This window comes from Mus caroli, chromosome 19 (genome assembly GCF_900094665.2).
Source record: "Mus caroli chromosome 19, CAROLI_EIJ_v1.1, whole genome shotgun sequence".
NCBI classification, from domain to species: Eukaryota; Metazoa; Chordata; class Mammalia; order Rodentia; family Muridae; genus Mus; species Mus caroli.
The window spans coordinates 8,474,489-8,493,381 of NC_034588.1; the positions used below are offsets into that span (position 1 = coordinate 8,474,489).

At 42.3% G+C, this 18,893-nt stretch overlaps 1 protein-coding gene across 1 annotated transcript; it reads right to left on the reverse strand.

The window, feature by feature from the left end:
• Window positions 1-455: 455 nt before the first annotated feature.
• Ms4a1 (membrane spanning 4-domains A1) lies at window positions 456-15,589 on the reverse strand. The gene is made up of 7 exons (XM_021151245.1): window positions 15,486-15,589; window positions 8,276-8,428; window positions 7,723-7,842; window positions 6,193-6,252; window positions 4,084-4,320; window positions 2,799-2,900; window positions 456-1,458 (listed from the first exon to the last, which is right to left on the reverse strand). Exons 2-7 carry the CDS (start codon window positions 8,411-8,413, stop codon window positions 1,240-1,242), a joined length of 876 nt encoding a protein of 291 aa, XP_021006904.1. The 5' UTR covers window positions 8,414-8,428; window positions 15,486-15,589; the 3' UTR covers window positions 456-1,239.
• Between the last annotated feature and the right edge of the window lie 3,304 nt (window positions 15,590-18,893).

An 18,893-nucleotide genomic window follows, 5' to 3' on the forward strand; every position in this document is an offset into this window, starting at 1 on the left:
TTCATTTACATTTCCAATGCTATCCCAAAAGTCCCCCCCCCACTCCCCCCCAACTCCCCCACCTGAGATTTAGGATTTTAACTGTGTTGTTTTTAAGCATGATCTTTTTGTGGTCATTTATAGTGCATATAAGATGTGTTTGTGGTGCATCTTATAACTTTCCAGCTAATTGCATATTAATGTCACGACTAGTTTTTCAAATGTTGTAAGATTCTGGATGTCTTTATTCATATGGTGTCAAATCCAATTCTGACTCTGCTCACAAAGTATGTACTTTGATATAGCTTATACAGGCATATGGGCATAGATAATTTGGTTATTTCAAACATTTCTAGAATTTGAAGAGCTGGGTTTGACTCAAGTCCCCACAACTATTATTGAATATCTTGGCTTGCTTCTTACATTCAACTGAATTGCAAAATAGTGATAGTTTTTTTTTTTTTTTTTTTTTCGTGATCATGAAAGACCAAATGAAACTATTTCATAAACTACTCTGTCATTTGGAAAGAATCTCAAAGCACAGCTGTTGCTTAGGATTTGAGATCTGGGAACCCATTACATTTCTGTCTCACCATTCTTCTTTCTCTTGAATAAAGAATACAAGTACATAAACGATGTGACCAGAAGCCAAGAAACTGGAGATGGGCAAAGTTAAGACATGAAACTTGCTTATGTGTAAGCTATGCTTTTTGTACAGAGACAGACTTAGGACTAGGCCTTTCACAGCTTCCCAAGTGGGACACAGAAGCTTGAAGAACATGCCATATTTTGTGCCTTCCCCACAGGCATATAGGTGTCTCATTTTCTCTCATTATTAAAACAATTCTCATTAAACAATTTCTCTCATATTCCTTAAGACAATAATGCAAAAGGGACTCCACCAAACATGAAGAAGGAGTCAGAGAGTTCAGAGATGGAGAGAACAATCATGTGTCTTTTCCCTCTGCTGTAACTGCTGATGGAGGAAATGTGGAAAACCATTACACACATCCAAGGAAAAGGTGAATGAGAATTGGGTTCTTCAGCGCTTCTGCCAGTGTAAGACTCCCTAAGCAAGGAAAAAGACAATCTTTTATAATCACTGCATTCTCCAAATGTGAAGGAGAGCTAGATATGGCTTCTCTATGCAAAGATAAGCTGTGAAAATATGGAGAATAGATTGTGGAAGGCCACAAGAGATGAGGGTAACTATGTGTCTTGGAAGCTCTCTAAACAATAATGCTTAGAAAAGAAAAGAGTTTAAGGAGAGATCTCATTTTCCACTGGCAAGGATTCCTGCTCTTGGGGAGGTGCTGGAAAATTTATTTCTGCTTCTTCTTCTTCTTCCTCCTGCACTGGAATAATTTCAATTTCCTCTTCATTCTTTGTTTGGGAAGATACTCCACTTAGCTCAATGATTTCTTCTTTCATTTTAATCGTCTGCTCATTTTTTTCTCCAGCTGACAGCAGAACCACATTCTAGAACATAAACAAATGCTTCTTGACTTTTACCCTTGGCACACCTTCCAACAATCTACGTATATCCAAATGTCAAATTATTCTCAGGCTTCTTGTTTAGTTAACCATATACCGTAGATACCAGGATTGGCAATGTGGATGCTCAAATTCTTATCAAATCACTTACTTGTTAAATCTAAGTCTGAGTAAATTGTTAAGGGCTTCAGACATTTGCCACTTTGCCTGGAATAATCATACCACATGAAAAAACAAAATGTCAAAAATAGAGGAGTTTAGATTCTAGAACTGATTTGCCTGTAGTGGTTACAACCCAGGGAAGATATTCTCATTCCATCTTCTTCCCAGGTTTGTAATGAAAGAATCAGTAATGACTACTAGGTTATAAGCTAAATCTTATAGTCTGTCACTTTGAGGTAGTTTATAGTAGAGGTACTACTGGAACATCCACATCTCCCAGTTTTGGAGACTCTTTGAGATACTGTTGTTTTGGAAGTGGAATGAGGTGAGAGGAGAAAGCTGAGACGGGAACACTAAAAAAATCCAAGAACCAGTGACTTTATCAGCCTTCAGCCTTCCACTGTCTTATGTTCCACATTAAGATGGGAGAGGGCATGTAATCAAGGTGTGAATAAGAATGTCCACCACATCGCTTCTCGGCCTTTTGGCTAAGATCAAGTGAAGAATGTCTACCACAGGCTCAAAACTTTCAATACTTGTTCTGCAGTTGGCAGAACTGATTGGGAATGATTAGAAGTATGGCCTTGTGGAAGGAGATGTGTCATTGGTGGTAGGCTTTGGGGTTTCAAAAGGTGAAGCCATTTCTAGTTAGTTCTCCCTATATGATGCTTGTGGATCAGAAGTAAGGGCTCAGCTACTTCTCCAGGGCCATGGCTGACTGCCCACGGCCATGCTCCTCCCTATGATGGTCACGGACTCTAACTAATCTCCTGGAACTGTAAACACCAAATAAATGCTTTCTTTTATAAGTCACCTTGGCCATGCTCTCTCATTACTGCACTGCAGTAGAACAGTAAGACGAAGTGGGAGTAGGAGTCTGAAGTCAAGTAGAGGGAAAAGCAGGTTGGCAGGAACACTTGTGTACATGTGGAAGGAATTGTAGCATCTGTCTAACCATAGACTCAGTTACTCTTCAAAATATTTGCTGCCACTGCTGGTGTTTTCTGGTTTCCAAAAAACAAAACAAAACAAAACACCCCAACAAAACCATTTTTCCCAATGAAACTCCTAGTCTCAGAATTTCACCAGATCATATTCTATATAAACAATTTTTTTGTAGATATCAGTTTTCTAGGTTGTGTGGATAGGTAACTCCAACTTACAGATTTGGATCTGGTACACATTCTTTTCCACTCATTCTCCACAATACCAGCTGTCACAAGTTTCTGGAAGAAGGCAGAGATCAGCATCACTGACAGAATGCCCTGGAAACCAACAGCATAGAGGCAAAGGTGAGATAACATTAGATGGATGTGCACAGTGCACAGTGATGACAAATGACTGGAACTCAGAGAGCAACAATTCAGTTCAGTGCTTTAGGTGAGTAAACTGAGCTCCTGTGGGGAGTGGTTGCTATGAGACAGTATCTTCAGGCACAAGAAAGTAAGGTGGGAATAGGAAACTGAGAAATCAATTCTTTTAAAGAAAGAGTCTCACATTAAATTCTTTTGGCACTGGGCTGTGGTGGTACACGCCTTTAATCCCAGCATTTGGGAGGCAGAGGCAGGCGGATTTCTGAGTTCGAGGCCAGCCTGGTCTACAGAGTGAGTTCCAGGATAGCCAGGGCTATACAGAGAAACCCTGTCTCGAAAAACAAACAAACAAACAAACAAACAAACAAACAAACAAACAAACAAGGCATATTGGCACATCCCTGTAAAAGCCCAGAACTTTTACGGGGAATCAGGAAGATCAGAAGTTTAAGGTCATTCTTGACTATACAGAACAGTGAAGGCCAGCCTGGACTACATGAGACCCTGTACCAAAGAAATAGAATCATCTTTAGGGGGATGTGATATCACATTGAGGAAACTCCACAACACTTGAGAGATGTATTTCCTTTCCCCTTTAAACTCTGCATTCACAATTCAATGATGACTAACATGTCAATAACATTTTAGGAATTTCTTTCATGTTTTTATTAATAATAGTAATTGTTAACATCATCAGTGATATTAACACTGATGAACACATAAAGCTTGGTGTGCTGGCATGTGCCTGTAAGCCCAGCATTCAGGAAGTAGAAGCAGGATTGTTGTGAAATTGAAGGTAGTCTAGGATGAATAGACAACATTAGACCACCTAGGACTACACAAGAACATTCCTCAGAAGAAATGATAAAGTCACAAATAGAATCTTATACAAATGACACTGTTCTAAGGGTGTTGCCTATGGCAACTAATTTGTTTATCAAATCAACCCAAGGAGATACAGAGCATCACTCTCTCAATTTTACAGCTAATGAAATGGAGGCAGTATATGAGGGGGGTTCTGATCTAAAGTCACATACAGAAAAAAATAGCAGACACAGAATACCTGTCTGGAGTTGATGTTCATGATAAAGCACAGCACAGTTCTTCTCTGAAGAATCACTGCTTTTATACTTACCAAGAACACAGACTGAATGCTGTTACAGTACTGTGTAGATGGGGAGTTTTTCTCTGAGGAATTAGATGGCTCACAGTCGTAGATATCAACATATAGCTTGGAAGTTTGAATAAGCTCCAGTCTTCTCATTTTTAAAAAGTGAGAAAGTGTAATGTTAAGTATGTCCATGATTGAAAGAATTATTCCAGAAATGGCAGCAAAGAGGCTTAGAGAGCTCATTATCACTTTTGCTTTGACCTGAAACAGAGGCGGGTTTGTTCATTAGATTTGATTTCTGTTTGGAAAACATAAAGCTGGATATGGGATTTCAGTTGTCATTCCCCTGACTCATGAAGACAGTACCTCTGAGTTCTAGTTCAGCTCTTGCTATGGGTTTTAGCCTCTTTGACACCGTGTTTAGCCTCATTCTTTTCCAATCTCCTTGTCTTAAGCCATCACCATCCCATTCAGTTTATGAAACCAAAATTCCAGTCATCCTTTGCCCACATTTTGTATCTCTGAACTTTTCATTGCCACCAACTTCCTTCCCAGACATGCAGTAAACACTTACTGAAGCCAGTGAGGATCAGTGGTATCTGGATCATTACCTCCTTGCATAATAAGAGAGTGGGCAGAGAGATCAGAAGGCTTTTACATCATGACTAAATACCATTGAAGTAAATATAGATAGAACCTTCTTGGTTTGTATTATTGTATTGGCTAGTCTTGTGTTAGCTTCTCATACAAACTAGAGTTATCAGAAAGGAGGGAAATTTAATTGAGAAAATGCCTCCATAAGATCTGGCTATAACACATTTTCTTAATTAGTGATTGAAAGGAGAGGGCCCAGCCCATTGTGGGTGGTACCATCCCTGGACTAGTGGTACTGGGTTTTATAAAAAGCAGGCTGAACAAGCCAGGCGAAGCAAAACAGTAAGCAGCACTCCTCCACGGCCTGGCTTTGTATCAGCTCCTGACTCCAGGTTTCTGCCCCATTCTAGTTCCTATCCTGACTTCTTTTGGTGATGAACAGCAGTGTGGAAATGTAAGCTGAACAATCCTGTTCCTCCTCAACTTGATTTTTGGTCATGGAATTTTGTCACAGCAATAGAAACTCTGACTAAGACAACTACCAAATAAAATGTACCAGCCATGACAGTCACACCAGTGCTCCCTACTGATGTCATCCATTAGGGCAAATTTCTCTTGGTAGCACAATCTGGAGGGCATGGCTGTGACTGCTCTGACCTGTGTGGGTGATAAAAGCTTGATATATCATATGCCATATGGTGAAGCATTACTGGTGTGTTTCACTAACATTTCACTTCTGGCTATGTGACTTATTTATGGAAATTTGGTAATTTTGGTTGTATTTGGTATTTGTAAATTCCCCTAAGTTGATTTTTTTTCAGATAATTTATAAATAATAACCATCTCAATCCACTCAGTTCTTTGCCAACTCAAAGTGACTTACTAAGTATAGGTAATGTTAGAGGATTTTCTAGAGAGAAATTTGGTGGTGAGCTCTGGTCACTCATCCAGATCCAGGAATTCTGTAGGTTACTTATTTTAAGAGGATATAAATAAATAAATCTTTATGGATGAGCCACTGTAGGCTTTATGGCTACACTATAACACAAAATGCCCTATCTCATCTTTATATTGATTTTCTGTGTCAAGACTAGCACTTCTGTTCATGGGGGGAGTAGGTAGGGGGGTCTAGGGCACTCCTGTACTCACTTGGGGTTCTGAGTCTAATTCTAAGGCTACAATAAGGCTGGAACGCAACTCAAGCATCTGGATCATTTTCCTAAATGGTGTGTCATTTCCTATATAACATTCTTTCCAAATATGCCATGTCTGCCATCTCCACAGGGAACCTATCATTGAAAGAGTACTAAGTCCAGTCTTCTGACCCTGTCTTTGATTCCCTTGCCATGGACAGACTTAAGGCAGTGCTATTTTCGAGTTTCTCGTGAAGAAAATCACATCACAACCAGAATGATATAGGATCCATTGCTCAGAGAAGAGTCTGTGACTGCAAAGCTCTTTTTAGGGTCCCTGGGCTTGTTTTCTACTGAGAAAGTAGCTGTATGTCTCGTGTGTGAGAAAGGACATATGATTACTTGCCAAACTTTTCCTGGAGGTTTTTTCTGCTGCAGCTGCCAGGAGTGATCCTGAAATAATGTACTGCAAAGAGAGAGGTGGGCAGGAAGGGGAGAGGGGCAGAAAGGGGGGAGACAGAAAGGGTGACTGTTATTCACTGATAACTGGTTGGGAAGGAACCATCTACATTTGTTGTTGTTATTGTTGTTGTTGTTTTGTGTGTGTGCCTTTCATTAAACTATGCATTGAATTTTTATCACATTAAGTGATTTCTTGGCAGCTATATTTCTTTGTTCTTTAGGTTCACACATGCAGTCTGTGAACCTTTGGGACCATTATCTAGGAATAGAATAAGAAAAGAGAGACAGAATTCACACTTTTCCTTGTCAGTGAGAACTCTCTGGGACCATACCATCAAACAGAAACATAAGAAATCACCCTCAATAAGGTGAGGGTGATTTCCCCCATCTACAATTATTCCTTATCTACACAGGCTATAATTAGACTTTGTCTTTAGTTTTAAAAACAATTAGGCTGGGTGCCTAGGAAGCACAGGTAGGAGAGAAGATGTAGATAAAGACATTTCCTCTCTCCTTTTTATTTATTTATTCTATGTGTGTGGCTGTTTTGTCTGCATGTTGGTTTGCCAAGAGCATGCCTGGCCAAGGAGGCCAGAATAAAGTGTTGAAGTCGTCTGGAACTGGCATTACAGATAGCTGTGAGCTGCCAAGTGGGCGCTAGAGATTGAACCTGGGTCCTCTGGAAGAGCAGCTGGTGTTAACCACTGAGCCATCTTTCTAGCCCATCTCTCTCATTGTGATTAGTGCAAATGTTCATGTAGGGGGCACAGTGACATAATAGCCTTGATGCCACTGAGTGATTGTGTGGAAGGCAGGACTTGAATACGATAAACTTCACCACGTCATTGGTTGCTACAGGAAGCAACATCGATTATTTCTTGTTTCCTTTCCTAAAGTTTGAGTAATAAAGTACAGAAAAGTCTTACGGCCAATCTGCCTTGGTTCGCTGAAGCTTCAGTTCTGGACTCAGTCTTAGAGGGACACAGTCATTAAAAGTGTCCTGGCAAAATAAACACTACCTAGCCTCATGTAGCCCAAAAGAGTATTGCTGAACTTGTAAGTACAAAAGATTATTTGAGATGAAAATAATTTCATCAGGTGCCTTAGTAGTTAACAAACTTGTAGGGACATGGGAGAACTTAGGATGTTTCCATTTCTCCTTTCCTTCCAAAGTGCCAAATACCAGCATCTCATACCCTGCTCTAGCCCGCTATGCAGAGACTCTGCTTTGCCCAGTCTTCCTTCCCCAAGAACAGCTGGCAAAGCTCCTCTCTGTGAATCCACACAGAGCATGGCCAGCTTCAACCACAGGAACCTTGTCGTGTAGTCTACCCTTCTTCCTACTTAACTATGCCAACCCCACAGGATTCTTCCTGCCCATGTGACTTTCCTCAACACAGAACAACTTAGATCTTTTGGGCTTTTTTTTTCTCCTTCAACACCTCAAAAGTTGTTTCTGTTTATTGTAACTTACCATAATGCCTCCCCAGAGAGGGTACCATACACTCAAACAGATGGGTGCGAAGACCCCCGTGGGGATCATCAGCAGTCCCCCCAGGGAAATATGGAAGAGGCCATTCATGATTTGGACAGCCTGGGGAGAGAAGAAAGGCACAGGTGGTGAACTGAACTCACTGGTGGAGGTCAAAGGCCACATGGGAAACCTGAGACCCATGTTGAAACCATGCAAAGGTCCTAAAAGGACTGCTAGTGCTGCCCAGAATTTTGCCTCCTTGTTCAGATCTCTCTCTCCCACCACAGAGGGCATTTTCAAGGACCCGATATGCATGGAATCTGAACAGTGGACCAGCCTGGTCCTCCAAACCAAGAGATGATGATATAAGATCATTCTGCAGTGATCCAGGTGCTAACTGGTGCCCTCTGGCATCGCCTACAGTGAGAAACATAAAGAACACAGCCACTTAAACCTGCCTGTAGAAGGCAGACTGAATTCTATCTACAGCCTGAAGCATCAATGTCTGCAGGCCAGAGCATCTCCCAAGTATGGAATGGAGGAAAAGTCTTACCCCCAAAGCCTTTGATTCCCTCATGAAGAAGCTTTGTGTGGGGCCCACCAGTGAAGATGTCCTTCTGAGGTTCACTTTTGGAGCAGGTTGCATGGCGAGGGGACCTTTTGTAGGCTCTGCTGGGAAAGGTCCACTCATTGAGTTTTCAAACGCCTGAAAATAAAACAGTGAGGTGAGATCAGAGTCTTTGGCAATCTTTACCTTCTGGCACCATCTAATACTTCTCTTAGTATTCCCTTGATGGTGCCACTGAGGCATGTCCTCTTCCTAGTAGCTTCAGATGTAAGGCAAGGTCTATTACCGTGGTATAGGAAAGGATCTGGAGGGACTATCTCAGGCAAGGGCACATGGGCCCAGGAATCTGAGCTAGAACGATAATCATGTTTGGACACATGCTAATGTTCAAGAAATCACAATGTAGTCAGTTAGTTTACCAGTGAGCTATACTCTTAGAACATAGCCATACCATGAATTTATGTCTATATGCATTTTTTCTCTGGTGGGGCTTGGACTCTCTTTGTGAATGCTAAGAAAATACCACTGAGCTTCATCTCTGCTCTATGCATTTGTCTAGCTGGTCCCTCCTTGGGTGTTCTTATGATTTAATATTCCAAAGCATATTTTTATTGGCTTGTTCATATGTTCAGAAGGACAGTGTAGTAGCCCAGACATATCATTCTTGATTATGGCTAGGACTGTCCTGAAATTCAGAAGGGATGGTCTAGGCCTCTCTCTGCCTCTGAATCTGACGTTGAGCAGGTCACTTCAAGAATATTCTCTGATATCACATGTACGATCACAGCCTGTGAGTCAGACTCTGGTTTTAAACAGTAATTCTAATTACTCTGAGGTGTTGGCCAAGTTACCTGGGCCTCAGATTCTTTAGCTCTAGACTGAAAATAGTAAAAATCCTTGTCTCACAGCGTGGTACAGGAGGGGATGATGCCGGTTCATGTTGGTGTGGGTTTTTTTTCACCCAGGTGTAGCTTAAATACCAGCTATCTGCAGAGGCCTTCTGTAAACCCTCAACCTATCACACATGCTCTTGTGTATGTGCCCTGCCTCAACACATCCTGTGCTAGTCACCTCATTTCAGTCATGACTGTGGTAAATTACCTTATATGCGAGTTTATTGCAGTTCTCTCTTGACAGAAACAAATGATGTTGTGCTACATCCACTCCAGTAGTGACACACATGACAGGCCAAAAGCCTAGATGCAGTCCAGAGGCGAAGTTTCATGGAAACTTAGTCTCCTGGAAGTGTGGCATTTCATAGCACGTATGCTCCAATTTTGTCCTTGCGAATTGATCTGTGTGCTTCCTTTCAGTATTGTTTTGTTATAGGTGCCTCCAAGCAATGACTTGCCAAATACCTAAGCAAAATCGAACTTTGCTTCCTGGCCTTCACCAATGCCCTAGGTAGTCCTTGAGCTGACCCTGGGCTTGGAATTCAGTAAGAATGTTGCCTATTCAGTAACATTCAGAATTGCCTCTAGTATTGTAAGAGAGATAGTGAAAGAAATCAGGCTTTACCATCTACTACATGAGTTAGAAATCTCAGGGCAAGCTTAGCAAAGTAATTTTAGAATTCTTATTATAGTTATGTATGGCAGACTACATTACTTATTAGTAGAAAGTCCCCCCCCCACACACACACACACAATCACTTAGAATAAAAGCCAAGTCACTCCCATATGCAGGAATTCACAATGGTTTAGGAAGTAGATCAGGCTGTGATTTGAGGAGGAACTAGAATGTTGCATTATTCATGAGAAGGTTAGCTAGAGCAGAACTCCCTAATTAGAGCCATGACTTGGGTGTGAAAGCTCTTGCCCTGGGAGTGTAAAGACCTCACACCTGGCTTCTAAGACTATAGCTGACCTTAGATAGAGCTGACTTTGTCTCAGTTGTTTTATTGCCCAGTTCCTGCCAGTCTTTGTGTTTACATTCCTCTGTTTTGTGTAAGAGTCATTAAGCATCCGGTAACCTAATTTGTACCTTGCTGATGTGTCACCTAACTTCCCTATTTTCTTCTGTATAAAAGGTTTGATGTTCAATTTGACATTACATTCAGATCCAAACTCCCTTGTGTCGAGTCTGTTTGTCACCCCATTCCCGTCGACTCTATGCCCATTTGTCTGAGACCCTGATTCACACGGATTGAAGGGGGTCAACTAGGCCCGGTCCGTGGCAATGTTGTTGCTTTTTGACGAGTATCTAAAACAATGCTCATGTGTTATAGCTTCTTAACATCAAAGGGATGCTAGATTTATGAAAAGCACCCATATCTGAATAAATATTAGCTGCTTTGTTGAAATTCTTGTTATACACTTCTAAGCTGTAGTTTTTACTTTATACATCTATTAAATGAGAACAGTGTCCTTCCCATAGAATTATCATAAGAATTGAGTGGACATATGTGCCCAGGACAGGGTAGAGGGTAGAGAGTACCATCTGCCAGTGATCATGGGCTGCTTCTGAAGTGATGAGACAATGAGTCACATTCATTCCAGCTCTGACAGGTTAAGGCTATTTAGCTTTCTTTATGTGTCTTGTGTTGGGAGTATCCATCCACTGATTATGTCAGCCACGTCTTTGAATTTCGTTGCTATTTTCTGCACCCTGGATATACACATCTGGCTAATTGTAAGCTGTGGAATTAAGAGTGTCTAGCCAGGTTGCTGAATCTTACTAAGACATGGAGGACTGGGCGGATGCATCTCTTACACTTCGTCCTATTTTATACGTACAAAGAAATTTCTCCTAGGACATCTCTTCTGAGCCCAGCAGAGGAGACAAGGGGTGAATCATTGCCTCTGTTTTACAGAGGAGTGGACAAGGACAGACAGGTTAGGTAGCTCACTTGAAGTTATATAATTACTAATGATCTGAAAAGAAGACCCTAACTTGTCAACCGAAGGGCAGACTCACTGCTCTGACTCAAGTGGCGAACAGTTTCGTTTCTCTTCATTTCCTTCAAAATATGCACACTCCGAATGACTTAAAGCAACACAGAACGTGACCTGTCTGCAACATCATGGGCTTTAGGGAAGCATTTCTTACTTCATTTCCCTCCTGTCCTAAATTAGCAGCTGTCACTTGGCCCAGGGGAATCTGTTTCATACCACAAACCATCCCATGAGACCACTAACCAAAAAAAAAAAATTTTTTTTATATAGCCCATCAAGGAGTTTGCAAATGAATACTGGTTTAGAAGTAGAAAAATCTCAGAAACCAGTTTGTGCATATCACAAATATGGATGCTTCCCCTGGACACGGGACATCCTTTTGCAAAGATCTTATACCTCACTCTGTGGACTTCCAGGCTAGCTTGTGTGACCACAGTTGTTTACTTGAACATGTACTGTGTCCCAGGGTTATTAGTTGTTCTAGTTCCAGTTTTTCTCATACCTCCCTCCCAGGAGGCATTGTATCACCTTTTAGTGGATGTGTCAATAGAAGTTCACATCATAAGTTATTTTCCCAAGATCTTTTGGCAACTATGGAATGAGATAGAAGTCATTTCACTCCATTCTAGGGAGCTAATTTTAGTGATGGTGACTTACAAATGCAAGGTCATTAATTGTTCAGGGTGAAGGAAATGATTGGACCACCATTAATATAATTCCACCTGAGTTATTAGCTGCTCATTAAGTCTTGGGTCTGTATTGTTACTGAGATAAACTTTTTATTTAGGTAAAGCCAAGTAGGGGTGTCCGTATGGCCTAGTGGCAGTAGTAATATGGAGAGAAGAACATCATACTTGTAGAACAATATCTTTGTAGTAACTGCATATCTACAAAGTGTTGAATAGCTATTACTACAAAATAATATTTTGTAGTCAAAATAATAACTTTTATATGCCATCTTATGCTAACGATCTCCCTCTTCTCCCTCCCTTTCTCACACACGTGAGAGCACTACAGGTTGGTGCAATAAAATTACATTTAGTGGCAACAGAAGCTAGAACTGGTGCACATACTCCCACAAATGTAGGTTTTTGCATCATTGCCTTATTTTAAAAAATCATACAAAATTGCTCCAATAGACTCCAGCTCACAGCAAAGATTGTTTGGTAGATTACTAGGGGCATGGACCACATTAGTCTATGACAGTATAGGCTTTATTTTCACAATACTGATACTGAAATGATGATTTAATTTGCTCACACACCATTCTATCTTATCACCCACTGCAGCTCCCACAAACCCACAAACCCTTTTGACTTCTAAAATCATGACTTTTTTTTTTTTTTTTGTCTATCCCCTGAAGATCTCACAGCATCTTCTCTGGTTTGGGCTTAAATGATGACTCTTAGGTCCAATAATTCCATCATCTTCTGAGACACTTGAGGCTTCCCCCAACCTCAACTTCCCCCTCAAAAGAGTTTTGCATTTATGCTCCTTGCCCTATGCTTTTTTTTTTTTTTTNTTTTTTCGGTTTTTTGAGACAGGGTTTCTCTGTATATGCCTGGCTGTCCTGGAACTCACTCTGTAGACCAGGCTGGCCTCGAACTCAGAAATCCGCCTGCCTCTGCCACCCAAGTGCTGGGATTAAAGGCGTGCGCCACCACCTGCCCCATGCTTTTAACTGCGGTGAATCTTACATTCTTCTTAACTCTTTCAGCCCATTTCCTTCCACCAGATGTTTGTTCTTTCCAGAAATTCCTTCTTCCTGGGACCTACTCTCTCCTGTGTGGCAGTATGTAGTAGAAAGAGCTGTCTATATTTGTGATCTCTGTAAATTAGGATTGAAGTTGTCCTGTGATTGATATGATAATAAATAATCAAGGAATAATTATTACTACTGGTTCTTATTACGCTACCTTGTTTCCCAGTCCCCAAACTCTCATTTTAAAATACAGCAACATCCCCCTTTACTACCCCGTTTCCCCTTTCTTCACTTCAGCTTTTACAATTTTTGCTTTTTACCCTTTCCCCCAACTTCCTCCTCACTCACACAGTCCCTGATAGTCTTCAACCGGAGTCTGCCATTCAACCGAAACTTCTCTGTACAAAGGTTGTGCTGTAGCCTGTTGCCTTTTCTGCACAGTGCCTCAGGTCAGTTTATTTTGCCAACTGCTCAGATTTAAGACGTTGGAACCAGGGGGTATGTGAGATGGTTCAGTCATGTTTCACAAGCATGAAGATCTGAGTATGGATTTCAGCATCTTTATAAAACACCCACTGAGGTAGCATACACTTGTAACTTCAGTGCCTAGGAAATATAGATGGGCAGAACCCTTAGGCTTGCTGGCCAGCCCGTCTAGCCAGATATGTATGTTTCAAGTTGGGGAGAGAGCTTGTTTTGTGACTGAAGAAGGTATCTAACATTAATCTGACTTCCACATGTGTGTGCATGGATGAGTGTGTGTGTGTGTGCATTGCGTGTTTTTGTGCACACACAAACAGAGGCTTGAAGGCAGATTTTACTCCTGCTCCTTCAGCTCCCTTACATATTCAGGCAATAGCAACATCATGCCATTTCCACCTCTGTAATACCTCTTACCCATGGACCTTTCCCCTACATAGTATCACCCATATATTGTTTCTGATTTCCTTTCCTGGTATAGCATAAGAAAAAAAATCTTGTGGGTCAGGCCAGCCAGATGGCTTATTACTAAGGCTGATGACCCAAACTCCATCCCCAGGACTCACATGATAGGAGGAGAGAACTGATTCCTGCAGATTGTCCTCAGACTTCCACATATGTGCACATGTGTGCGTACATACTAAATAATAAGCAAATAACTGTAAGAACTGTTAGAAATGCTGTGGCTATTGTTTTCCTTCAATACGTTTTCTAATATTTGCCCCACAAAGCAACCACGACACATCACCTTAAATCTCTAAGTCGTGCTCTTCCTGGGCTCCCCTCTCACCAACCCGCCCCACTGTCTCCAACTCTCCTTTGCTTTTTTGAGACACCCTTCTGGCTCTTCATTGCAGTCCAGCTCTGGATGACTTTCAGAGCCCGTGTTCTCAGCAGTCATGCTTGGACATGTCTCCTGTCTGCTTTGCTGAATCTGCAAAACCTTTGAGCTCATCCTTCCCGTTTCTCTCCACATTCTGTCAACCTCCACAAAAGGACCATCATGTTACCTCAGGCTGTTCCTTGGCTGATGGTAAGGATTTCTTCAAAGTCAATAGCTGTTCATGTTTATCACTTTTCTACAACTACTTTTATTGTAGTGTGACATGTAACTCCTGAAACCCAGTGCCAATCCAGTAAGAGAACTATGCAGGGTTTTCTGGCAAACCTGCCTCTTGTGATGCTGATGCTGTGAGCTCTGTCTTACACAGACCATTAAGCTCAGCTTCCTCCTTTGGCAGGTAAATGCTCAGGATGCTTTCTATTCACAAAATGATAACCTCCACTTCATCTGGCCATCAGTGAGACAAAACCATTATAAGGAAAACAGGGAAAGTCTCTCTGTCTCTGTGTCTGTCTTTCTGCTGTCTCTGTCTCTCTCCCTCTCTCTCCACCTCACCCCTACATACATACTTATTTTACTGTTTAGTTTCAGGAGCACATTAGCACCTGGTTAAAGTCAATCCCTCTATCCTGTCTCTAGCACCCACTCTCACCCTTGGCTTCTTCGATCATAGACAGAAAACAGGATTTGTGCTCAGTATTCCAATGCAACACAGAAAATGCTAGATAGTAAGATTAAAACCATCTATGGTGGTGCTTACATTGAAGTTTTATCTTTGGAGACAAACTCAGTGGAAGGAAGAGGAATGGGGCTAGATTCTTGTGGCCAGGATTATTTTCTAATTTGGTTTTAGGCAGTCCTAAAAAGATTCTGTGTTCTAGGTTTAATCTTCATGATGCAGAGGACCTTGATATTGCTCCCATTTTATGGGTGAGGAAATTGAGGCATGGAGAAGTTTAGTAACTCACCCAAGGTTATGCAGCTTCTATGTGGTAGTGCCCCAGGTTGAAGACAGCATTCTAGAGACCCTTTCCCCATGTTAGAATCCACTCACCACCCATTGCCCAGAGTCATTTTTGAGAGGGGGAGCAGGTAGGTTAGGGGTAGCCCATCCAGCCTTGAAATCACCACACTTCAGATCATGCTGCCATTTGAAAGTCTCACCAGGGACACCCCAGACTGAGAGCTGACTCTCTAGCCCCTAAAACCACTCCTCTTTTCTTCTGGCCTTCCCTTTTATTAGAGTCACTAAAACAGAGCAGACCTAACCCTTACCTGGGTCTCCAAGGTTCCAAGGCTCCAAGGCTCAAGGGCCAAATTAGCTACTCACAGCTGAGATCAGTTGGCCTCTTCTATCTCCAGTACTTGAAGATGAGTGCGATAGACCAGGCCTGGAGTGGTACCTCTGATTGACACCAAGTGACAGGAAATTAGCAGCTTCTGCTACCTTGATGATCGCTCCAATCACTTTGCTTTGCCTTACCAGGTTTCACTTCTTAAAAATTACCCTAGGGACTGCCTGGTATGCTTCATGCTACCTTAATTAGAAGAACTTCTGCAGCCCCCACCCTGTAAGCAGGTGTGGATGGTGGGTCCCTAAGGGCTGGAAAAGGGCTAGAAATTCTCCAGAGATGGGCTGTTAGAGCCTGACCTTACCTTCATGCTTCACTTTTGGGGCTGAGTAGGTGGTGGTGGGGCACCCATGCAAAGAGTCGGAATCCCTGAGAAGGTACACTCGGGAGCACTGTATCTGTTGGTTTTTAAACAGTACTGTCATCTGCTCATACTCAAAGCTCTAGAGGGCCATGTAAATCTCATGTCAAATTTAGCAGAACAGGCCTGAAATCTAATTTGTCTCCATAGAACAATGCACCCAGAAGTGTGAGGCAAGACTCAGCTCCCATTTTGGGTGCTGTGAACCGAGACAGCACTTTTACATATGAGCCCACCCTTCTCCTTCCTGCTTCCCTCTCTTTGCAGTATTGTTTAGAGCTATAGTGGCTGACTTCAGAGTTAGAGCAAGCAGCAAAGTGGAAGAAGTTGGTGATATGGGGGAAAGTCTATAAACATTTAGGAGGCAAATATTAGATTTTCTCAAGACTTATCCTCTCTTCCATATACAACCTCATGCAAGTTAGACTTTTTATTAATTTTTTTGTTTAAAGCTGTTTTTGTTTTGTTTTATTATTATTATTTTTATAGTCCAGTCATTACTCCCTCCCTGTCCACACTCCCACAGTTCAACATCCCATTCCTCCCGCTTGTCTTCAAGAGTATGTTCCCTCCAACCCCCACCAGGCCTGCCCACTCCCTGGGGCCTCAAATCTCTTGAGGGTTAGGCGAGTCTTCTCTCACTGAGGCCAGACCAGGCAGTTCTCTGCTGTATATATGTCAGGGGCCTTAGATTAGCTAGTGTATGCGGCCTGGTTGGTGACTCAGTGTTTGAGTGATCTCAGAGACTGCTGGTCTTTCTATGAGGTCACCCTCCTTAACTTCTTCCAGCCTTTCCCTAATTCAACCACAGGGACCCCCGACTTCAGTCCATTGGTTGGGTATAAGTATCGGCTTCTGTCTCAGTCAGCTGCTTGTTGGGACTCTCAGAGGACAGACATGCTAGGCTCCTATCTGTAAGCACCCATAGCATCAGTAATAGTGTCAGGCTTGGAGCCTCCCCTTGAGATGAATCCTGAGTTGGGCTGTCACTGAATCTCCTTTCCCTCAGTCTCTTCTCCATTTTTATCCCTGTGGTTGTTTTAGACAGGAACACTTCTGGGTCAGAGGTTTTGACTGTGGGATGGCTATCCCATTCCTCCACTTGATGCCCTATTTTTCTACTGGAGGTGGATTCTATAAGTTCCCTCTCCCCACTGTAGGGCATTTCATCTAAGGTCCCTCCCTTTGAGTCCTGAGAGTCTCTCACCTCCCAGGTCTCTGGTGCATTCTAGAGGGTCCCCCACCTCCCACCCACCAAGGTTGCATATTTTCATTCATTCTACTGGCCTTCAGGGCTTCTCTTCACCCTCCCCCCAGTACCTGATCATGTTCCCCTTACCCCTCCTCCTCCCACCCATATCCTTCCCTCCCTCTGCTGCCCCTGCCCCCATGATTGCTTTCTTCTCTCTCCAAAGTGGATTGAAGCATCTTCAGTTGGGGCTCTTTGGCTTGTTAACCTTCTTGAGTTCTGTGGATTGTATCCTGGGTATCCTGTACATTTTTGGCTAATATCTACTTACTAGTGAGTACATACCATGCATGTCCTTTTCGGGTCTAAGTTAGCTCACTCAAATGGACACTTTCTCCATTTTACCTAAAGGTTGAAACACAGTAAGTATAGTAATACGAGGCTATTTCACCCCCTCTCCCTCTTCTCTTTTTTCTTCTCTCTTTCTGCCATTTAAGATGGTTTAGAGCCATATGGTTAGGACCAGTGAACAGAAGTATTTCTGGGGACGCTGGTTTGGGTGGAACATAAACAAAAGTGCTGAAGTTGCTGAAGTTATTAGTGGACCAAGCTGCTAGTTAGGTAGAGAACTTATTGCCATTCAGAAAACTCAGGTCACAGACTTTCAGTCTCCTACAGGAATGGTGTAGTGAGGAGGGGAGTGAAAAGGGCAGGTTCACATCCATTCAAGATCCCAGTTGTGATTCTTTGTATCTATTGCAATGTGTTGGATACAATGACATAATGTCAGAATCTGTTTTGGCTGCCTCGGTAGACTTATATAAATTTATAAGTAACAGAGACTTATTTATTGAGGTTTAGGAGTCTGGGGTGTCCAGGGTTTTCATGCTCTGATATTCCAATCAGAGCAGCAAGAGAACACACATTCATGGAAGGGGATTGGGAAGGTTGTTAGCTAGTTGTCATGGTAACAGTGTTGTATTATAAGGGCAAAGTCCTATGGCCAGTCACCACTTAAGACCCACTTCTCAGCACTGTCACACTGGGAAATAACTTTTCTAATCTAAGATCTTTAGGAATGTATCCAAACAAGAGCTCTTCAGGCCCAGGCTGAGATGAGACTCCTATCCAGGCATGGTGGGTAGGTTGGAGATATGTACCTGTCTATGTACTGCATGTGGGAGCAGGGTAAGGCCTGGCAAATGTATGGCCTTTGAGAGGCCTGACCCAGAAATATATAACCCGATGTTCATATCCAAGTCCTATTCTCCAGTCTTCTCCTCCCTCCCTCCCTTCTAGTCTTTCTAGCCACTTGACTTTGGCTCAATGCAAATCCCTCCCAAACTATCTCAGATTTAGTTTATATAGTCAACTTAAGCTGTCTTTGCTGATGTGGACTGAGTATGCTCAAATGCCCTCCACAATTAGGACTTGTCAACTGCACTGCCTTTGAGTCTATGCTTTTCCCTGTTTTATGTTTGACATTTTGTTGATTCTATAACACACTTGACATTTTTCCTTTGACCTATACTCTTATAATTCTGTGGCTCCAATTTTGAAAAGATGTTGACTGACAGTGTTAACAAAAGTGTAACAACTCGGTCGAGGTCTCATGAATTCTCCCAGTAGCCTTCGCGCTTCCTCTTCCTGTAAGCGGCCAGAGGTCACCTGCCAAGATGGTTCGCTACTCTCTTGACCCAGAAAACCCCACAAAATCATGCAAATCAAGAGGGTCAAACCTTCATGTTCACTTTAAGAACACCCGGGAAACCGCCCAGGCC

Excerpts from the sequence above, each read along its gene's own strand:
- Ms4a1 (XM_021151245.1), bottom strand. The coding sequence starts at position 8,413 with ATGAGTGGACCTTTCCCAGCAGAGCCTACAAAAGGTCCCCTCGCCATG. Across the intron at positions 6,253-7,722 it reads CTCTCTGGGGAGGCATTATG|TACATTATTTCAGGATCACT; the intron begins GTAAGTTACAAT and ends CTCTCTTTGCAG. Across the intron at positions 4,321-6,192 it reads AAACCTCCAGGAAAAGTTTG|GTCAAAGCAAAAGTGATAAT; the intron begins GCAAGTAATCAT and ends CCTCTGTTTCAG.